The 20,907-nt window shown below is 36.9% G+C and overlaps 1 protein-coding gene across 3 annotated transcripts in view; it reads left to right on the plus strand.

Annotated features, from left to right (window-relative positions):
• The window catches only part of atrnl1a (attractin-like 1a), a 274,347-nt gene that overhangs the window by 59,311 nt on the left and 194,129 nt on the right, over positions 1-20,907 (plus strand). For all 3 annotated transcript variants that reach the window (XM_084093173.1, XM_084093174.1, XM_084093175.1), the window contains exons 11-17: positions 2,890-2,974; positions 3,203-3,414; positions 10,233-10,351; positions 10,453-10,569; positions 10,763-10,895; positions 13,775-13,962; positions 16,083-16,296. In XM_084093173.1, the coding sequence (XP_083949299.1) occupies positions 2,890-2,974; positions 3,203-3,414; positions 10,233-10,351; positions 10,453-10,569; positions 10,763-10,895; positions 13,775-13,962; positions 16,083-16,296 (1,068 nt within the window). The remainder of the gene's footprint in view (positions 1-2,889; positions 2,975-3,202; positions 3,415-10,232; positions 10,352-10,452; positions 10,570-10,762; positions 10,896-13,774; positions 13,963-16,082; positions 16,297-20,907) is intronic.

Raw genomic sequence — 20,907 nt, forward strand, 5'->3', positions numbered from 1 at the left:
AGTTTTCGTTTACGAAAATAACCTTGGTACCAAATCAGTATATTAGATTGATTCCTTTAACTTTGATTAAACAAATGCAACATGAGACTTCTTTCAAAAACATAAAAAAAATCATACCGACCCCAAACATCTGACCTGTAGTGTTTTGTTTTGATAGTGACGGTAAAATTGGGGTGAAATGTGAGATTTCTGAAGTTGATCGGTGATACAAGGTCCTGTGAAAGTATGTCCTTTTTCCTCTCTCTTTTGCAGTCTTAGAGGCAACTTTGTTTACTTTCACTAGACAGAACTGCACTATGTTGTTGTGTTGGTGGTATCTTGGTGATGCAGTGCTGTAATGTGTGGTGGTAATCTCTGCTGCGGTCATTAGTGGTGCTGTAGGGAGGCTGTGAGATGTTAGATGTCTCAATCTTTCCTATGCTCTGTATATTGTTGTTCTGTTATATAAGAATCTCATGCTACAAAACATCTGTTCACAAGGGGTTGTTAACAGTGTGTATGTACTGTGTGTTTTCTTGACACACCTGCATGTGTATGCACATTGATGCATTTACTAGCAGGAAAGCCTGTAGAATGTAAAGATAGTCTTTAGGTGTGTTCGATATCGGCTGCGGCTGGATGTAACCAATCGGCGAGAGTAGCCGCGTGCAGGCGGGGAGGAGCTGCAAACGGAGACATGAAGTCGGACACTTTCTGGTTCCCGTAGTGACCGCTCATGTGGTGTTTGCATACTTTACCACAGCTGAAGTGAAATAAATACAATATTTGCCAAATAATACACAGATGTTTCAGAGACAATGAAGTGGAGTCTACTTTTTTTAATCAGTTTTAATTTGATAAACATGGCACAATATAACATCGCAACTACATGAAAAGAGTGTTTACTGTTATAAAAAAATGATTTGTGAGCTTTAAAGGAACTAAAGGTTTTCGAATAAACACGAAACACACGTGATCGTTGTCATGCGGTGAATCCGGCCCATCGTGGAACAGCTGTGTCGTCATCAGAGCTCGTGTAGCCCATTGCAGCCGCTCTTGAGAAGCTGCGCTGGCTGATTTCTCGGGCTACTCTCGAATCGCTCTCGCGGTACTTTGATGGCATACGTCACAGTCACGTGGCGTCGGCGCTGTATCAAGTCGGACAAAATTTCTAACCGGCATGCACTGCTTCAAGTCAGCCACCGATCGGTCTGCGCAGAGCTGCATGAAGTCGAACAAGCCTTGATTTCCCTTCCCTATCTGATTAACTGACCATGAGTGCGGCTAATTACTGAATTAAAGAGTGTGTAACGAGCCGAGAGTGTGTCCGATCTGGCAGCCTGGGAGAAACATATGCCACAGAGGTCATGTAACCTGGACAAACACGAACAGCTCAAAACACACAGATGTCTCAGTCAGTAAAAAGGTTTGGTTTACATAGTGCTTTGTGCTTTGTGCACTGCTGCTGTGGCTTTCACTTCTGATGAGTAAAATATCTCTGCACTGATATTAAATTCTGGTCGAAATTGCCATATTTCCTAAATCAATGAAAGATAATAAACTAAAAAACTAAAACAATTGTTTTAAATAGTAAAAGTGGATCATTTTAACAGTGTTAATAAATTATCAGTTCTTCTTGAGATTAAAGTGGATGTTAGATGCTGGCGAAGGTAAAATACACCTACTGTTCAAAAGTTTTTGAATTAAATTAATTAATACATTCATATGGATATGTTAAATTGATTTAAAGTGACAATAAAGACATTTATAATGTTGCAAAAGATTTCTGTTTTTAAATAAATGCTGCTTTTTTGAACTTTCTATTCATCAAAGAATCCAGAAAAATCATCACAGTTTCCAAAAAAATAAGAAAAATTAAGCAGCACAACCTAAAATGTGATAACATAATAATAAATGTTTCTTGAGCACCAAAATAGTATATTAGAATGATTTCTAAAGGATCATGTGACACTGAAGACTGGAGTAATGGCTACTTTGCTATCACAGGAATAAATTATATTTTTAAATATTTTAAAATAGAAAATGTACATTTTAAACTGTAATAATATATTACTATATTTTACTTATAATATTTAATATTTTACTAATATATAAATGAATATATATATATATAGAGAGAGAGAGAGAGAGAGAGAGAGAGAGATAATTGTCATGATATGGTTTTGTTTCATGTTCCTGTTTCATGTCTGTCATGTGATCCCCTGTTCTAGTCATGTGATCCAGCATGTGTTCTGTGTTCTGTTGTCATTGGTTCATTGTTTCATTGTTCACAGGTGTCCCTTGTCTTGTCATTAGTCCTTGTGTATTTAAACCGTCATGTTTGCCTTGTTCCTCGTCAAGTATTGTTTCCTGTTACCACTGTTGGTAAGCGTTTGCCATGCCATGCCATGCCATGCCATGCCATGCCATGCCATGCCATGCCATGTTCTGTAAATAAACTGCACTTGGGTTCTCTACAAACTTGCCTTCAGTGGACCAACACTTTTTTTACTGTATATTTGATCAAATAAATTCAGGCTTGGTGTGCATTAGATGTATCTTTCAAAAACATAAAAGAAAAAAGAAAAAACGTACTGCCCCAAATTTTTGTATGGTAGTGTAAATGTAAAAATAGAAGAAACGAGCATTATCAATTGAACATCCAATATTGATAAATTAAGTAATGCTTTATCTCTAATATCATCAATTAACTGGTGTGGTACGGATATATATTGTGCATCTCTAGAATAAAATATCAAATGACTAATAATCTTGTTATTAGTTTTAGGGTTGTGACATAATGTTTTATAATGGTATTAATGTACTCTGTGAATCTAATAGCTTTTGATGTTATTTTCAACTACCTTTATATATTTGTTTTTTAAATTTATTTGCATGTGTGCTTTTCAGCATGTGACGAGTGGACAGTTCTTCCAAAACCCAGTCTTCATCGTGATGTCAACCGTTTTGGACACACAGCTGTTGTCAGTAATGGGTAAGTTCTTGATGTGGACTTTTTCCATTCACTGATACCATCAGTATATGTGCTCTTCCTGTTCCCAGGTTGTTCTTTTTTCCACTAAATTTAATTTAGTTAAACAAATCATCATGGGTCGGGGGGAAATCAAATGTGTGGCCTTATCCTCTCATTTCCTTTGGAAAATTGTTTTGGCAATACAAATGGGTCGAAATACAGAAAAGGTCTGTTTTCTCTTCCACTCAGCTCAATGTACGTTTTTGGTGGTTTCTCTGGTGTGATTCTGAACGATGTGCTGGTGTATAAGCCTGCCAGCTGTGAGGCCTTCCTGGAGGTGGATCTTTGTCAGAGCGCTGGTCCTGGTGTTCGCTGCGTCTGGATCAAAGAACGCTGTGTACCCTGGGACTCCAGCCATGCTAATGACAGTGTGCCTGCCTCCTTCTGCCCTGCGCGCACCAGTAAGAACCTATCATTTTAAAAGCTTATGTTAAACACCGGCTACACAGAATTACTTTTATGGTCATTTATGGAGCTGTTTTTGAGTATTTTCACCATACATTCACATTGAATTAATTTCTTATTCACAGGAGTCAGTAAAAGTGGGTCTTGCATAGGGCTGGGCGATATGGCCAAAAAAAAAGATCACAATATTTTTTTATATGAGTCGATATCGATGATTATCACGATAAATGTCAAATCTTTATTTCTTTAAAGTTTAAAGGCAGATTTTTGCTCCTAAGTGAAAGTTGTAGAAACCAGAGCATTAATTGTGGTTTTAAACTACTCTTTATTGTCAGAACATATCATGACAGACACTTGCCAAACAGGTGAACATTTCACAAATCTGAGGTAGAACATTCAAACATTTGTCAATTTTCCTTAACAAAATTCATATCTTAATAGAAAAATTAATTTCTTAGTTTCTGCATGTGCTAATTTTTATTTGGTAAAATGTGATATTCTGACTGTTTGAGTTTTATTAAAATTAACCATTGGTCATCCAGTATCATGCATTTAGATCATTATAACCACAGATAAAACCAGGCATAGCCTATAGCTCCTCACTATCATGGCAAAATGTAACTTTGTTTTCTATGGTATTTGTATGAAAAACAGTAGCCTAAATGCATTATTAAATACTGTAATTATATTCCATTAGTCCTTTAATACATTGTCTACATTAATAATATAATACAATTCAATAGGTATATCCCACATTTCATGGTGCAGTTAATATTACTAAGCTAACGTTACAGTAAATCCATGGTAAATGATGGGAATTTGTAGACGGAAAAGCCTTCTGACTGTATTGTTGCGCACAGTGTTTCTCCTGTTTGTCAGCGCCGTTTCATCTGCCTTTAAACTGGTTTAAATCAAGGAGACATTTGTGTTCTTTGCTGAATTCAAGCGCTTCTCACTGGATCTCATGACCGAGACCAATCAGAGTAAACGCATCTGTTCTAGTGAGCTTGCGCTGCGCTGCCGTTTGGACTTTGAGCTGAGCGGATACATGGTCCGTGTTAGGGCTGCACGATACTGGGAAAATATGCGATATTGTTGTTGAGTATTGCGATAACGATATTTCTTGCGATATAACATTTCCCTAGAGAAATGCTATTTTTATTTTAAAAAATGTAATCATTTATATATGTAATGATCATACTAAAATAATCAGGCTAATAGATATTCTTTTGATCTTCAGAAGAATATCTCAGTTTTTTCATAAGGAGTTAATGTTACACATGCAACACTTTGATTAATGGTTGTCTGTGAGACTCTGTTATTGTTACTTGGCATTTCGTTAGCAGTTTTGGTAGATTTGGGCTTACACTTTTTGAAGTCTTCATATAGCTCCCTGTGGTTGCGTTCCAGATGACTGTGGAGATTAGTTTCCTCTCGACGTGGCCAAAATTTTTCGGCACGACTTAGTGACACCGTCACTTTATGTTCACATATCGCGTTTTTTGCGCGTGCAAATTCGTTATTTCAAATGCAGGCGCTCAAAATGGAAGCACATTTTTCCAGGCCCGCCTATGCCGCGACGAGATGAGAACATCTCAACTTTTCAGAATTCCGCAAGCTCACGCAGGTCATGGTTGCATAGCAACGACAGACGCAAGCGCTTGTGGAAAGGAGGAGATAGAAAGAAAACGCTTTCCATGCATTTTTAGACGCGATATGTGAACGGCCCCTTACACAGTACCTGCATTTATGACACGTCTTCTCTATTGAAGCCAAAATATTGCCATATTTCAGACGTACAGTTCTTTTTAGGCACATGTTCTTCGCTGTTGTCATTTTCCTCGCTTGTCTTTACTCCCGCCATTAGTTTTATTTTCCACTCTCTGCTCTGAGCCACTAGGTTCCCCTTTGGGCCCGATCTAGCCAATAGCATAATAGCACCTACTAGGGAGGCGGGTATAAAGATAGTAAGGCCCCATTTGATTGGTCGAATTTGGATAAACAACCTATGCATGCATCACACAAATGCTTGGCAGATAAAATAAATGCAATTTATCGCACCTCTCTGCGATATGGATATCGCATATACTATTGTCGCGGTAACGATAATTTTTCGATATATATTGTGCAGCCCTAGTCTGTGTGGCGCGTGGTTCAAATGAGTTTCGTTCCGCTTTTGGCGCATAAACATCATCGAACATTTATTGATCTCTTGATATCGTTTCATCGAGAAAAATTATATCGCAATAATTATCGTTATCGTTTTATCGCCCAGCCCTAGTCTTGCACGTCACAGAACCCTGAAGGGGTGTGTTTTGTGGTACAGGTTGACTACATTATTTCCACCTAAAACAAGGATATTTGACAAATAAATGAATAAAAGCACAACATTTCGGGAAACTAGGTGCCTGGACTTTTAAGTAGTTTAGTAGTCATTATACAAAAATATTTGACCACAGAGTACTGTGATTGACCAATCAGTATCGAGAATTTCAGCGGGCCATATAATAAGATAAATGAGGTGCCAGTACACCCTACTATTTAAAAGTTTTGGTTCAGTAAGATTTTGTTTTTAAATTAATATTTTTATTCAGCAAGGATGTTTTTAATGTTACAAAATATTGCTATTTAAAAAAAAAAAAAAAAACTTTCACGATATTCACAATGCACTTCTGATGAACCTGACATTGCTTTTTAAATTTTAAATTAGCCTTTTTTTTGTATAATTGTATTAATATTACTGAATTTAAAAAATACAAGCCAATAAAATAAAATAACCACAATTTGATTGAAAGTTACACTAAAATTGGACAAAATAAATTAATATTAAAGGTGCCTTGTGTAAAAATAAATAAATTCATACTCCACATTCCATACCAGATGGGGGCAGTATACCTCCAGAAAGTGAGTTGGTCTACTCTAGAGTATGAATATCTTCAAGCTACTCCCCTTCACCTTTACCAGTGAATATGTTCATATTCGTTTTGTTCATATTACATTTTTATTGTTAGTTTGAATTACATTAATTTGACAGACAGCATTCGCTGATGTTGACCAAGCTAGCGCCAACATAACCAGAGCTTCCAACTCTCACGCATTCACCGTGAGACACACGCAAACACTTTTCACACGCTCTCACACCACACATCAATTTTCTCACGCACAGAAAAATCGCGAAGCAAAGAGGACACGGAGACCGACAGACTAGACAGAGCAGGTTAGTTATGATATAAAAAAAATCTCAGCTCTCAGATTCTGTCAATTTTATTACGCAATTCAAACAATAAATACCGTTTTGGCGCTTGTAAATGTTACACGACAGATCCCTAGCGCATGTGAACCGATCATCTCTACTAGCTAATAGTAAAAAAATCACGAACACTGAAAGATACAGTAACGTTAGGCTACAACTTACCAAAATGTATTCCTCATACATAATAAACCAATAGACCAATCAGTGTTTTTTATCAGCGTGAAGAGGTCAATAACACAGCTGGAGAACAATGTCAGATTTACCTCAGGAAAGCCATTTAATATAGCTACATAATATAGGTCACGTAGTTGGCAAGAAAAAAAGAGCAATAGAGATTGTGCTATGTGTACTATATTACAATACTGTATTTTATGAACGTTATATACGTTTATCGAACAGCCTTCGATACATTTCTATGTTATAACTTCCCGAAAATCTACACAAACATATAAAACAAACTTCTAACGAAATACTAACAGCATCTTACTTACCAATCCAAAAGAAATGTTGCAAGTTCGAAGTCAAACCTCATTTTTTTCATGTCCATTAGTTGTCTCCAGCGATGGAAAGCAGTGCCAATGTTTACTCTGGTTCTGTTCCTTTTTTATCAGATTTTATTTGAATGTAGTAGTGGGGCTGTAGGCTACTTTCCACACGATTGACATCAGGTTCAAGTACGCCCACAAGCCGTGCGAGTTATTCGTGTATTGCATGTTTGGCTGGTGGTTATGTTGCCGGCATACCGCCTCCCATGGCCGAAACTGGTATTACGACACCTGTCGGGCCGTGGCTAGTAATGCTAATTCAGGTTGATATCTCTGCAGCACTATAACTTGACATTTTTTTAATGACATCATCGCCCTTATGCAATTGAGCAATTGAGCGGAGTGCATGTGCATGTGCATAGAGAGGAAAATTGAGAGGAGAGTCACACCGTGCAGTGATAACAGCTAGAGTGAGAATGAAACCTGAGCGCTGAACACTGAGGGGCGGAGTGGGGCGGCATAGTTTTTCGGCTCATATTTTCAGCTGTTTTTCTCTCTCGGCCAATAACAGAAAATGACATTTTCGGACGACTGAAATTTCGGTGCATCCCTAACATTTCACAATATTAATGTTTCTATATATATGTATATGTATATGTATATGTGTGTATATATATATATATATATATATATATATATATATATATATATATATATATATATATATATATATATAATAGTTAATAGTTTTGTAATTTATAAAATGCAAGTGTTATAAATGTTTACACATCCTTTCATCTTGTGGGAATATCTATACACCTGGTCTACTATCCTACACAACCATCGCAGTGGGGTGAAGTTCACTTTACATCTCATTCAATTGAGTTGGACCATTAGCTCTGCATGTCAAACACACACCTGGAGAGTATTTTTCCTTTCAATAAATCCTCTGTCAGGAGATTATTGTTAAGCCACAAATAATCCTTTTTACACTTGATACATTGCGGGTTTTATATGCAGAGCCACTCACATGTTCTGCTTTACCTTGATGGCGTTCTGCCTGTTTTCCACTGGGTAAATCCTGCCTGACTGTGGGAAATGCCTGTTGATAATTGACTGAACAAAAGGTCAGTCGGCGCATAATAATCTCATAGCGATGTAATTATGATTGCGATGAAACTAATCTCCAGCGATTGTGGACACAGATGTTTTTTTCTGTGGGCAAAACTGGACCTGAGAGGATTACTGCAATTACCGCATTGAGTTTGGTGTTCTATCAGAGGTGGATTGGACTTTAATTAAGTAATGGAATGACACACAAGTTCATGATGGATTATCCTGTATTGTGTGCATCTCAGAGACCTGCAATCATGCAGTTTATCATTGTACATAGGCACTCTTTGGGTGGTTGCTCTCTGTGTATACCTGTACACAATAAAATCTGGACTTTTTTTTCTATACACTATGTATGTTCCTGATATTATGTATTATGTGTGTGTATGTAATATATACTACTACACTTTCATTCAAAAGTTTGTGATTTGGAAGACTTTAGGCCAATTCTCACTATTAACTAACTATTAACTATGACTTTCGCCTCACACTCCTAATTACTGCTTATTAATAGTTAGTAAGGTAGTTGTTAAGTTTAGATATTAAGTAGGATTAAGGGATGTAGAATATGATCATGCAGAATAAGGCATTAATATGTGCTTTAAAAGTTACTAATAAATAACCAATGTCCTAGTAATATGCATGCTAATAAGCAACTAGTTAATAGTGAGAATTGGATTTGAAACTAGTGTTACCAAAAATTCAAAAGAACAGTGTTTATTTGAAGTAATAGAAATATTTTGTAACATTATAAATGCCTTTACTGTCATCATTTACTTTTTATCAATTTAAAAAAAAAAAAAACGGACCCCAAACTTTTGAAAGGTAGCATAAATAACGGACCCCAAACTTTTGAAAGGTAGCATAAATAACGGACCCCAAACTTTTGAAAGGTAGCATAAATAACGGACCCCAAACTTTTGAAAGGTAGCATATCTAAAATATTTTATGTTTTATTTTTTAACACATTCACATCTTTTTTCAGAGATCATAATGTTAATCAGGGGCGTCAGTTGGGTATGGTTGCTGCCATACCTTGGTTGCCTAGTAAATTAGTTTTAAATAATTAAAAAAAAATACTAATACAGAAAGAATAATACATTGACTTGGTTGTACTGTTATAGGCCTACATTATTTGCTCTAATGTTCACGCAAGAACTGTCATTCTGTTATACACACATACTCTTTGTTTAAACTACTCTACTCGTTTAAAGCCTTGTGTTTTGTTATAATATATATATATATATATATATATATATATATATATATATATATGCTGCGCACTTGCATGAATGTACACAGGACTGCAATGGCTGAGGCTGGATATATATTAAATGGAAATGTGCAAGCAGGACATTTTTTTTCTTTCGAAAAAAGGTAATAAGGCTTTAAAACAATATCAATTTGAGTAGGCCTAAATAATTAGTGAATTGGCATTTTTTGTGTGTTAACTGTTAAGGGGGTACATTTTTTCACTCATATTTCCTTTCTCCCATCCTTCTGGATTTTCTCATTGTTTATCCTTTGAAATGGTTCCAGACAAAAGCCAGTTCCCGTGTGACGTCTCTTTCCCAGAAATAATGATAAAAATGATAAAACAAACCAATAAACAGAAAACATCCTCCCAAAAAGAAAAGAACAGGAAAAACAGTACTTATGTGTATTATGGTTATTCATGTCTGAAATAAACTAATTCACAGTCAGGACAAATGTTTTTTTCTCTGTCCTTGGCTCTTCCCCTCAATTTTCTGGTTTTAATTTCGCTGTGCCCTGTCCATGGCCACCTCCGCTGTTCAACTTTAGCCCTTACCCATGTGTCATTGCACACACTCATTTTTCACCACAGTTGTGAAGTGTTTCACCTTGAGAGCTCTGAGTCAGACCCTTGTTACCTCCAATTTTTGTTTTATGCTAATTAGTAGATATTTTCCTTGTCTCTGATTCTAGTTTTTTTAAACCATAGATGGAGCTGGTAAGCAGTGTCAGCAGTTTTCTGACTGTGCTTCCTGTACGGCCAACACCAATGACTGCCAATGGTGCGAAGACAAGAAATGCATCTCTTCTTCAAGCAACTGCACTGTGGTATGTCAAACAGAGGCATAACTATTAAATAGATTTAAAAGCATTTATAGCAATTAAAAATAACATTTCTTTTTGCCGTGTCATGTTTTCTCTTCATTCAGCTTACAATTGAGCTTGCCCGCCACCCTCGAGGTCCCCTGTACCTCAACCCTCCCCCTGCCATGCTGTCTGATCACCAGCTTTCTATTTGGAGACCCGGTCTGCGCAAAACCGGCCAGGTATGCAGTAATATATCTTATGATAAGATTGATTGGCTTAGAGAATTAGCACCTGTAACTTCTTGATTTCACTTGTTTCTTCCTCATATAAATGTTAAAAAATACAACACAAAGTTGTACAAAACTTGAAAAATTGAAAAAATATAACCAGAGTATTTTACAAATATCTCTTTTCCATCCTCTTGATTTTTAGTCTGTGAAGAACTATACCAAATGCAGTGTTCGAGGTGAGCAGGTTTGTACCAAACTGGCGAACTGCAGGAGTTGCTCGCTTAACATCAACTGTCAGTGGGAACCACAACAGCAGGAATGTCATGCTCTGCCTGGTGAGCTGAAGGATGGATGGATGGATGGACGGACGGACGGACGGACAGACAGACAGAATGACAGAGCATATGCATGTCCATATAAACAATGAAACAGTGATCAAAGTAGACATTTCTTCTGTTTAACTGTTACAACTTTAGGTCATGTCTAGGGTAGAGGTCTTCAACCCTGCTCCTGGAGACCCACTGTCCTGCAAAATTTATTTCCAAACAGCTTCAACAGTTGATCAGTTCTGTTTGATTAGGTTTGGAGCCAAACTCTGCAGGACAGTGAGTCCCCAGGAGCTAGGTTGAAGACCTCTGGTCTAGGGTATAGGTGCAACATCTAACATGATAATATTTGAGTGTGTTTGGTTGGCAGAAACATAAGATAAAAAGACAAATATGATGCAGAGAATGTATTGTATACATTTGAGAAAAGAATACGGAATTAGAAGTATAAAGAATAATACAAATATGTGTGCCTAATACAGCTCAAAAACTCTGAACTGTACAAGGTTATCATTTATGACATGTTTTTTTGTAAGAAATTAAACAAGGACATATTAAATTGATCAAAAGTGACAGTGAAGACATTTATAATGATACAAAAGACTTAAAAACAAATAAATGATGTTCTTTTGAACTTTCTGTTTATCAAAGATTCCTGAAAAAAAACATATCATGATTTCCACAAAAATATTAAGCTGCATAGTCATTTTCAACTGTTATAATTATATATGAAATGTTTCTTGAGCACCAAATCAGCATATTAGAAAGGATCATGTGACACTAAAGACTGGAGTAATGATGCTGAAAATTCAGCCCTGCCATCACACAAATAAATTCCAAGATTTTGGAAAGGGTAAAGTTAGGAAAACGTCTAAAATAGTTTTGAGCAAATAATAGTTTGTGTGTCTCAGACGCAGAAACAATGGAAATGCATTTCCACACTCTGAGGGCATCTCTACCTATTTGATCTGATCTAGTTTGAGAGCAGGAAGTGATGCTGTTGTCTGATGTATTATTAACATTCTTTTGTCTCCCTTGGGAAGAAATTCTTCTCTACAGGCCCACACATTGTACCTATGCTCAACATTTTCCAGTCTGCAGTAAAGATGCGCACACACACACACACACACACACACACACACACACACACACACACACACACACTCCATGGGGACATTCCATAGACTTTTTATATTGTGCAAATTGTATATTCTGTCCCCTAACCCTACCCCCTAAACCTACGCAATCACAGAAAACTTTCTGCATTTTTACATTTTCAAAAAACATCGCTTAGTATGATTTATAAGCTATTTTCCTCATGGGGACCAAAAAATGTCCCCACAAGGACAAGGATTTCAGATATTGACATCTTTGTGGGGTGGCATTTTTTGTCCCCATAAAGTAGGGTTTACTAGGACCACACACATGCACACACATGTTTGTTTCACTATATTATTGAGGAAATTGCATAGATTTCTTTAAAAAATAGGTTAATGATATGTTCTATTACCTAACCAACCTCTACCCCGGTGTGTTTGGTTAATGGAGCAGAGATAAAGGGGCAGAGTGACCGAGGTGGTACATTCAGGGTTTGAGCTGGTCATTCTCCCACAGTCTCTCTGTGTCCGATATCAGGATATTCTCAAGGACATGAGCTAGAAAGTTCACTGCTCAGCTGTCAAATGTCTGACTGATAGCTCAATTTGAAAGCATACATACACGCACGGACAACTTTGTCTGAAAAGGACATCAACTCTGTAGTGAAGACATGAGTATATCCAACCATGGAAAATGGAGACCTTTGGAGCTGGATGGTACATCACACTGAGTTCTGACCTCAACCAGAAGGCCAATTACAAGTGCAGTAATTATTCAAGTTTGCTGAGCTATTTATCCATTTATGGCTGAGCAGCCTAGTCAAAGAATCCAGAGTTTATTGTTCTTTTTCCCTTTTCTGCACTTTTCTCTCTTCGTCAGATGACAGCCTTTATCTTGGATTATAATCAGCTGCATTTTTACAAAATATACCCTTGAAATGAAAGGGACAATGGTTATTTTACGCTATGTTTAGTACTGTGTGGTTTTATAATTGACTATGACTGTGTGCATTTCCTTTTGTTTTGCTTTTCAGGAAATTGAGGGGTTTGTCTTAGTGTGGGTGTTTGTGGTTAACCATCATCATGGTAAATTATTCATGTGCTGCTCACTGTAATAAGTTCAAACCCCAAGGGTAACATGTTTCTTAATTTCATAATGTAGTTTTACTTGCACTACTGTTCAACAGTCGATAAGATAAAAAAAATAATAATAATTGAAAGAAGTTTCTTATACTCACCAACGATACATTTATTTGATCAAAAACACCTTAAAAACTGTAATATTGTGAAATATTATTACAATTTAAATTAAAGGTTTTCTATTTTAAAGCTGAATTTTTAGCAGCCATTACTCCAGTCTTCAGTGTCACATGATCCTTAAAAAAAATATTCTAATATGCTGATTTGGTGCTCATTTCTTACATTTCTTATTATTCTTATTGTGATGCTTAATGGTTTTGTGGAAACTGATCATCTTTTTTCAGGATTCTTTGAAGAATGGAAAGTTCAAAAGAGCTGCATTTATTTAAAAAAAAATCTTTTGCAACATTATAAATGTCTTTAATAATATCCATATGAATGTATTAATTAATTTAATAAAAAGAAATTTGACACAGTATTGTCAAATTTCTTCAAATATATCTTGTTTTTCGCTGTATAATACGCAGAAAGCTCCTTTTATCAATATCCTGATCAGAATGATTTGTTTGCGGTGTTCAGATGTCTTGTGTGAGTGAAGCCTAGTTTAAATAGAAGCCTTGTTTTATCCTGGATTTTGCTGCTTTTTTACAGCACACTTGTGTGGAGAGGACTGGAGTCAGATTGGAGATGCATGTCTGAGGCTGAATGCCAGTAAGGAGAGTTATGATAATGCCCAGCACTACTGTAAGAACCTGGATGGCAACATTGCATCTCTAACCTCAGCCAGGCAGGTAGACTTCATACTGGATGAGCTGCAGAAGTATCAGCTGCATGGGAGGGTGAGTCAAGTATAATCACTAGCCTTTGTGTGGAGGTTTACATTGATTTGTCTTGGTAATGGTTGGGTACTGTGTAGAACACAGTCAAAACTGTTAAGTTTTTCTGATGCATATCGATTAGCAGTGTTGGGGTAACACATTACAAGTAATCAGATAACTTTTCAAGTAACTGGTAATGTAATGCACTACTTTTAAATTGACAACAAAATATCTGAGTTACTTTTTCAAATAAGTAACTCAAGTTACTTTGTTTTTTCCATTTATTCTGACCTCTCTTGTCCCCATGTTGAGAGAAATCGTAAGTTGCAGAGGTGTTGTGTGTGCTGTGTGATGCTTATTGTAGTTCTAGACTAAATGTGAACATGCATTTACTCATCTCACTTGCACAAAAACAGATTCAGTATTCTTCAAAATGAATAAAAACAGTGCAATGCAAACTCAGAATATTATGCAAACCTGCAATAATTAAATAAATTGATTGCAAGTATACAGTATTTGCCCTGCACTGCTCTGAATCCCATTTTAAAGTGATTCTTTAAACGTTTAAGAATGTACAATTTACTTGGCAAGTCCAGATGTAATGCTAGATGTTTCGGTGTGTGTAAGTTTGTTTCTAAATGTAGGTAAAGCTTAAACACTCAACTTTACATGTCAGAAAACCTTACTCATGCCTTCAGTTAAAAGCTATTCAGTTAAAGCTAGTCCCCCCGGTGCTGTGGTGTAAATATTTGTCATGTGTTAATTAAAAGGAAAGGAGTGACTCTCTTCATAATCCGCTCCCTTGCTGATTGAGGCGTGAGCCTCAGTGTTTAAGCAGCTTTTGTCCTTTGAAGATTAACACGGTTTTCTAAAGGACCCACCTTTGATGTGAAAAAGATTCACATGCGACGGTTTCTCAGTTGCCACTATTTTTTCTCTATTCTGTCACTCACACAGACAGTCACACTCACTCCCTGTGGCTGCACAAACTCACAGGAGATCTTAAACCTTTTAAAACCTTTTAATCAAAGCACACAAGACCTTTTCATACAGGGAAGTTGTTAATTTGAAGGGGTTGGGGTATGTCAAATTCAGTTTGTTTTGCCTTGAATTCATAATTAAACTGTGCATTGGCCTTTGCCTTCCCTTAAAGAAGAGAGAAAAGAGAGAAAAAGAAAAAAAGTGTTTTTATAAAACTATAGCATGTGTTAAACAGAGTAGACAGTCATATTAGCCATCAAATGTCAAGGTGCTCTGAATGAATGTCCAGCTGGAAGTCTGCAAAATCAAGTTCAAATAGAGTTCAAATAGAGGTGTATGAAGATGAATGCTTTTTTTATTTTACTGTTTTTTTTATTTGACTTGCATCTGCAAATATGTCAGTCTGTTTATTGTTTAACTTCAGACCTCTTTCTGTTCTTTACTCTAATGTTCATAATCAGAGTATTTATGGACACTGCATTGCATCTGTGTTCAAAGTGACTTTAATGCATTTAAACATGTTAGATATGTGGCTCACTCAAATTTCAGTACCTAGCAAACAGAAACGGGTGCAAAAAATTTGTTTTTATTTATTAATTAATTTATTGTAAATGTATGTATTTATCTTTTAAGAATCATGATAAATATTAATAATAACATGTTTCTGCATTAGTTGCAGCACCTGACTTTGATTTCGACAAAGAAATGTTCTTCAAATAATAATAATGAGCAATGAAGCGGTTTTGTTTCCAAGGAATAATATGAAAATATATGTAAATATGGTTTTCTTTTCAAGAATTTCATTCTTTTATTGAGGCTTTTTTTCTTCTTCTAAATGAATATCAAATTGAATTTTAGATCTGAAATTAAAACCAAGCTCATCATAGAAGAGGTCTATTCAGGTCACTGTATGAATTTAAATTAAATAATTTAAATTAAATTACATTTTTAATTAAACTTTTTTAGTTTTGAAAAAAAAATCTATAGATCCAGACAAAAATTTGCTTCATGCCATTAACCCATAATTATGCTAGTTTTGTCTAACCCTGGTTGGACATGTTTTGTATGTTTTCAAGATTTAATCTAATAATTTTCCCTAACTGACTATTTTTTAACCCATCCCTATGTGGATGTTACATGTATATATTTCTCTCTTGCAGAAACTTACTCCCTGGGTGGGTCTAAGGAAGATAAATGTTTCATACTGGGGATGGGAGGACACGTCTCCCTTCACTGCCAGCACTCTGCAGTGGTTACCAGGGGAGCCAAGTGATTCAGGTTTTTGTGCGTACCTGGAAAGAGCTGAGGTAGCCGGACTCAAAGCCAAACCCTGCACTGCCAACACTGAGGGGCTGATCTGTGAGAAGCCAGTTGGTGAGAAAAGTTTTAGTATATTTTTTTGTTTTTTTTTGCTATGTTTCTTTGTAACATGAACCTGGAGGTGATTCAACGCCTGCTCTGTGGTGGATGCTGCTCTTACACATCAGACCCAAACTGAATCAGCTCCCACTGAAAACTCCACAGGGTTCTTGAAGAATTGGGAAGTCTGGAAGTAGACTTTTATTAATATATTTTGTCTTAATTTGATAATGCTTTCAGTTAATAGTTCTGTTGTATTATTCTCAGCTCTGTTAACATAAACTTTGTTTAATGCCTATTCCACGGAATTCTGCAGATTTTCCCTTATATTTTATGCAGATTTAGTCTGGGCTTGCCCTGGCTTTTTGTGTCACATATGTCAAGGTGATTTGGTGTCTGCATCTGCCATAACATTCTTTTCCATATAGTGTTATTCCATATTTGTACAGTGAGGAAAATAAGTATTTGAACACCCTGCTATTTTGCAAGTTCTCCCACTTGGAAATCATGGAGGGGTCTGAAATTGTCATCGTAGGTGCATGTCCACTGTGAGAGACATAATCTAAAAAAAAAAATCCAGAAATCACAATATATGATTTTTTAACTATTTATTTGCATGATACAGCTGCAAATAAGTATTTGAACACCTGTCTATCAGCTAGAATTCTGACCCTCAAAGACCTGTTAGTCTGCCTTTAAAATGTCCACCTCCACTCCATTTATTATCCTAAATTAGATGCACCTGTTTGAGGTCGTTAGCTGCATAAAGACACCTGTCCACCCCATACAATCAGTAAGAATCCAACTACTAACATGGCCAAGACCAAAGAGCTGTCCAAAGACACTAGAGACAAAATTGTACACCTCCACAAGGCTGGAAAGGGCTACGGGGAAATTGCCAAGCAGCTTGGTGAAAAAAGGTCCACTGTTGGAGCAATCATTAGAAAATGGAAGAAGCTAAACATGACTGTCAATCTCCGTCGGACTGGGGCTCCATGCAAGATCTCACCTCGTGGGGTCTCAATGATCCTAAGAAAGGTGAGAAATCAGCCCAGAACTACACGGGGGGAGCTGGTCAATGACCTGAAAAGAGCTGGGACCACCGTTTCCAAGGTTACTGTTGGTAATACACTAAGACGTCATGGTTTGAAATCATGCATGGCACGGAAGGTTCCCCTGCTTAAACCAGCACATGGCAAGGCCCGTCTTAAGTTTGCCAATGACCATTTGGATGATCCAGAGGAGTCATGGGAGAAAGTCATGTGGTCAGATGAGACCAAAATAGAACTTTTTGGTCATAATTTCACTAAACGTGTTTGGAGGAAGAAGAATGATGAGTACCATCCCAAGAACACCATCCCTACTGTGAAGCATGGGGGTGGTAGCATCATGCTTTGGGGGTGTTTTTCTGCACATTGGACAGGGCGACTGCACTGTATTAAGGAGAGGATGTATTGCGAGATTTTGGGGAACAACCTACTTCCCTCAGTTAGAGCATTGAAGATGGGTCGAGGCTGGGTTTTCCAACATGACAATGACCCGAAGCACACAGCCAGGATAACCAAGGAGTGGCTCTGTAAGAAGCATATCAAGGTTCTGGCGTGGCCTAGCCAGTCTCCAGACCTACAGTGAGGAAAATAAGTATTTGAACACCCTGCTATTTTGCAAGTTCTCCCACTTAGAAATCATGGAGGGGTCTGAAATTGTCATCGTAGGTGCATGTCCACTGTGAGAGACCTAATCTAAAAAAAAAAAATCCAGAAATCACAATGTATGAATTTTTTAACTATTTATTTGTATGATACAGCTGCAAATAAGTATTTGAACACCTGAGAAAATCAATGTTAATATTTGGTACAGTAGCCTTTGTTTGCAATTACAGAGGTCAAACGTTTCCTGTAGTTTTTCACCAGGTTTGCACACACTGCAGGAGGGATTTTAGCCCACTCCTCCACACAGATCTTCTCTAGATCAGTCAGGTTTCTGGGCTGTCGCTGAGAAACACGGAGTTTGAGCTCCCTCCAAAGATTCTTTATTGGGTTTAGGTCTGGAGACTGGCTAGGCCACGCCAGAACCTTGATATGCTTCTTACAGAGCCACTCCTTGGTTATCCTGGCTGTGTGCTTCGGGTCATTGTCATGTTGGAAGACCCAGCCTCGACCCATCTTCAATGCTCTAACTGAGGGAAGGAGGTTGTTCCACAAAATCTCGCAATACATGGCCCCGGTCATCCTCTCCTTAATACAGTGCAGTCGCCCTGTCCCATGTGCAGAAAAACACCCCCAAAGCATGATGCTACCACCCCCATGCTTCACAGTAGGGATGGTGTTCTTGGGATGGTACTCATCATTCTTCTTCCTCCAAACACGTTTAGTGGAATTATGACCAAAAAGTTCTATTTTGGTCTCATCTGACCACATGACTTTCTCCCATGACTCCTCTGGATCATCCAAATGGTCATTGGCAAACTTAAGACGGGCCTTGCCATGTGCTGGTTTAAGCAGGGGAACCTTCCGTGCCATGCATGATTTTTAAACCATGACGTCTTAGTGTATTACCAACAGTAACCTTGGAAACGGTGGTCCCAGCTCTTTTCAGGTCATTGACCAGCTCCTCCCGTGTAGTTCTGGGCTGATTTCTCACCTTTCTTAGGATCATTGAGACCCCACGAGGTGAGATCTTGCATGGAGCCCCAGTCCGAGGGAGATTGACAGTCATGTTTAGCTTCTTCCATTTTCTAATGATTGCTCCAACAGTGGACCTTTTTTCACCAAGCTGCTTGGCAATTTCCCCGTAGCCCTTTCCAGCCTTGTGGAGGTGTACAATTTTGTCTCTAGTGTCTTTGGACAGCTCTTTGGTCTTGGCCTTGTTAGTAGTTGGATACTTACTGATTGTATGGGGTGGACAGGTGTCTTTATGCAGCTAACGACCTCAAACAGGTGCATCTAATTTAGGATAATAAATGGAGTGGAGGTGGACATTTTAAAGGCAGACTAACAGGTCTTTGAGGGTCAGAATTCTAGCTGATAGACAGGTGTTCAAATACTTATTTGCAGCTGTATCATACAAATAAATAGTTAAAAAATCATATATTGTGATTTCTGATTTTTTTTTCCGATTATGTCTCTCACAGTGGACATGCACCTACGATGACAATTTCAGACCCCTCCATGATTTCCAAGTGGGAGAACTTGCAAAATAGCAGGGTGTTCAAATACTTATTTTCCTCACTGTAAATGAGCAGAGCTGTTGTATACTCTCTCACATCCTCTGTTTCCTTGGCGCTGTATGTTTTTTGGACCTGTTTGAAACTCTAGAAAAGAGACTCAGAGGAAGCACAAATTAGGCCTTGAACAAGATTTGGACCCCCTTCAGACACATGCAAAGAGCATAAAGAATGAATGTCAACTCGTCCTCCCCTCATCTCTGTGTTTATTCTGCTCATTTTCATTTCTTATTTATGTTCTTCTGCTCATTGAGCTCATTTCAATTGTTTCTCTTACTCTACAGGAGGTAACAAACCAGATTTTTGAGGCAATGTGTATAGACATTGTCATTATCATGAATATAATAAACATTGTTAGTAACATATTTTAAGTGTGATAAAAATGCAGAACTACAGTATTATTATAGCTATAGAGTATATTACAATACATAATTGGAGTGGGGTGCAAAACTCTTAGACCACATTGAAATGTGGGATTCAAAATCAAATTTTAACCTTGAAATAAGCAAAGTGTGACATATATTGGACACATTAAAACTTGAATGAATTTTTATGATGTAAAATAAAATAATAAATGTTTAAGGTTCTGTTTCTCGGTTGTACAGTCACATTGATTGTGTGACTGTACAGATGTTCTTGCTTCCATTAAAGCATTAGATGCTCTTTGAATCATTCTCAAAACAGATTGGATAACTTGATCACAAGGTTTTACACAAAGTTGTGGAGATCATACTAGTGTTCTTATTCATAAAACTATTAAAAATAATTTGCATTAATTGAAATGAGGCTAAAATAAAATATAAATATTTGATAGTAAACTTACACAGAGAGAGAGAGCAATTAAAGCAAAATAAAAAAACTACAAAAAGACAAAAACGCACAACAAAATTACTAAAACAAACAAAAATAAAATTAAAAAATAAATAAAGGCTAATTCAAAATATAAATAAATAGTATTGGTTTCACTTTATGTTGATGTTCATTTTATTACATTCTGTTAACTATAAGTAATGTTGCACCTACATGTCATTAGGGTTGCTGTTAGGATTAGAATAAGTTGACAATGTAGTTGCAAAGTTACTTATAATCAGTAGAATGTCTGTTGGGGGACCATCACAATATTACATTAGTAGACTGTCTGCGTAATATCTGCTAACACCTTATTATAAGGTGTTAGCAGATATTAGTTAGCAGATATTAAGCAGACAGTCTACTAATAGAGTTAGTTGACACATAGGTGCAGCGTTACTTATTGTCAACAGTGTTCAAAAGGGACCATCAGAATAAAATGTTACCATAGTATTAAATAGTTTTAAAATATATTAAAATAGTATTAAAATATCACTGAATCATGTAGCTCTATAAATAAAAAGCTGGCCATAAGATCTGAAACTTTTGGA

This window comes from Abramis brama (assembly GCF_963993115.1).
Source record: "Abramis brama genome assembly, chromosome: 19".
Classification (NCBI taxonomy): Eukaryota; Metazoa; Chordata; class Actinopteri; order Cypriniformes; family Leuciscidae; genus Abramis; species Abramis brama.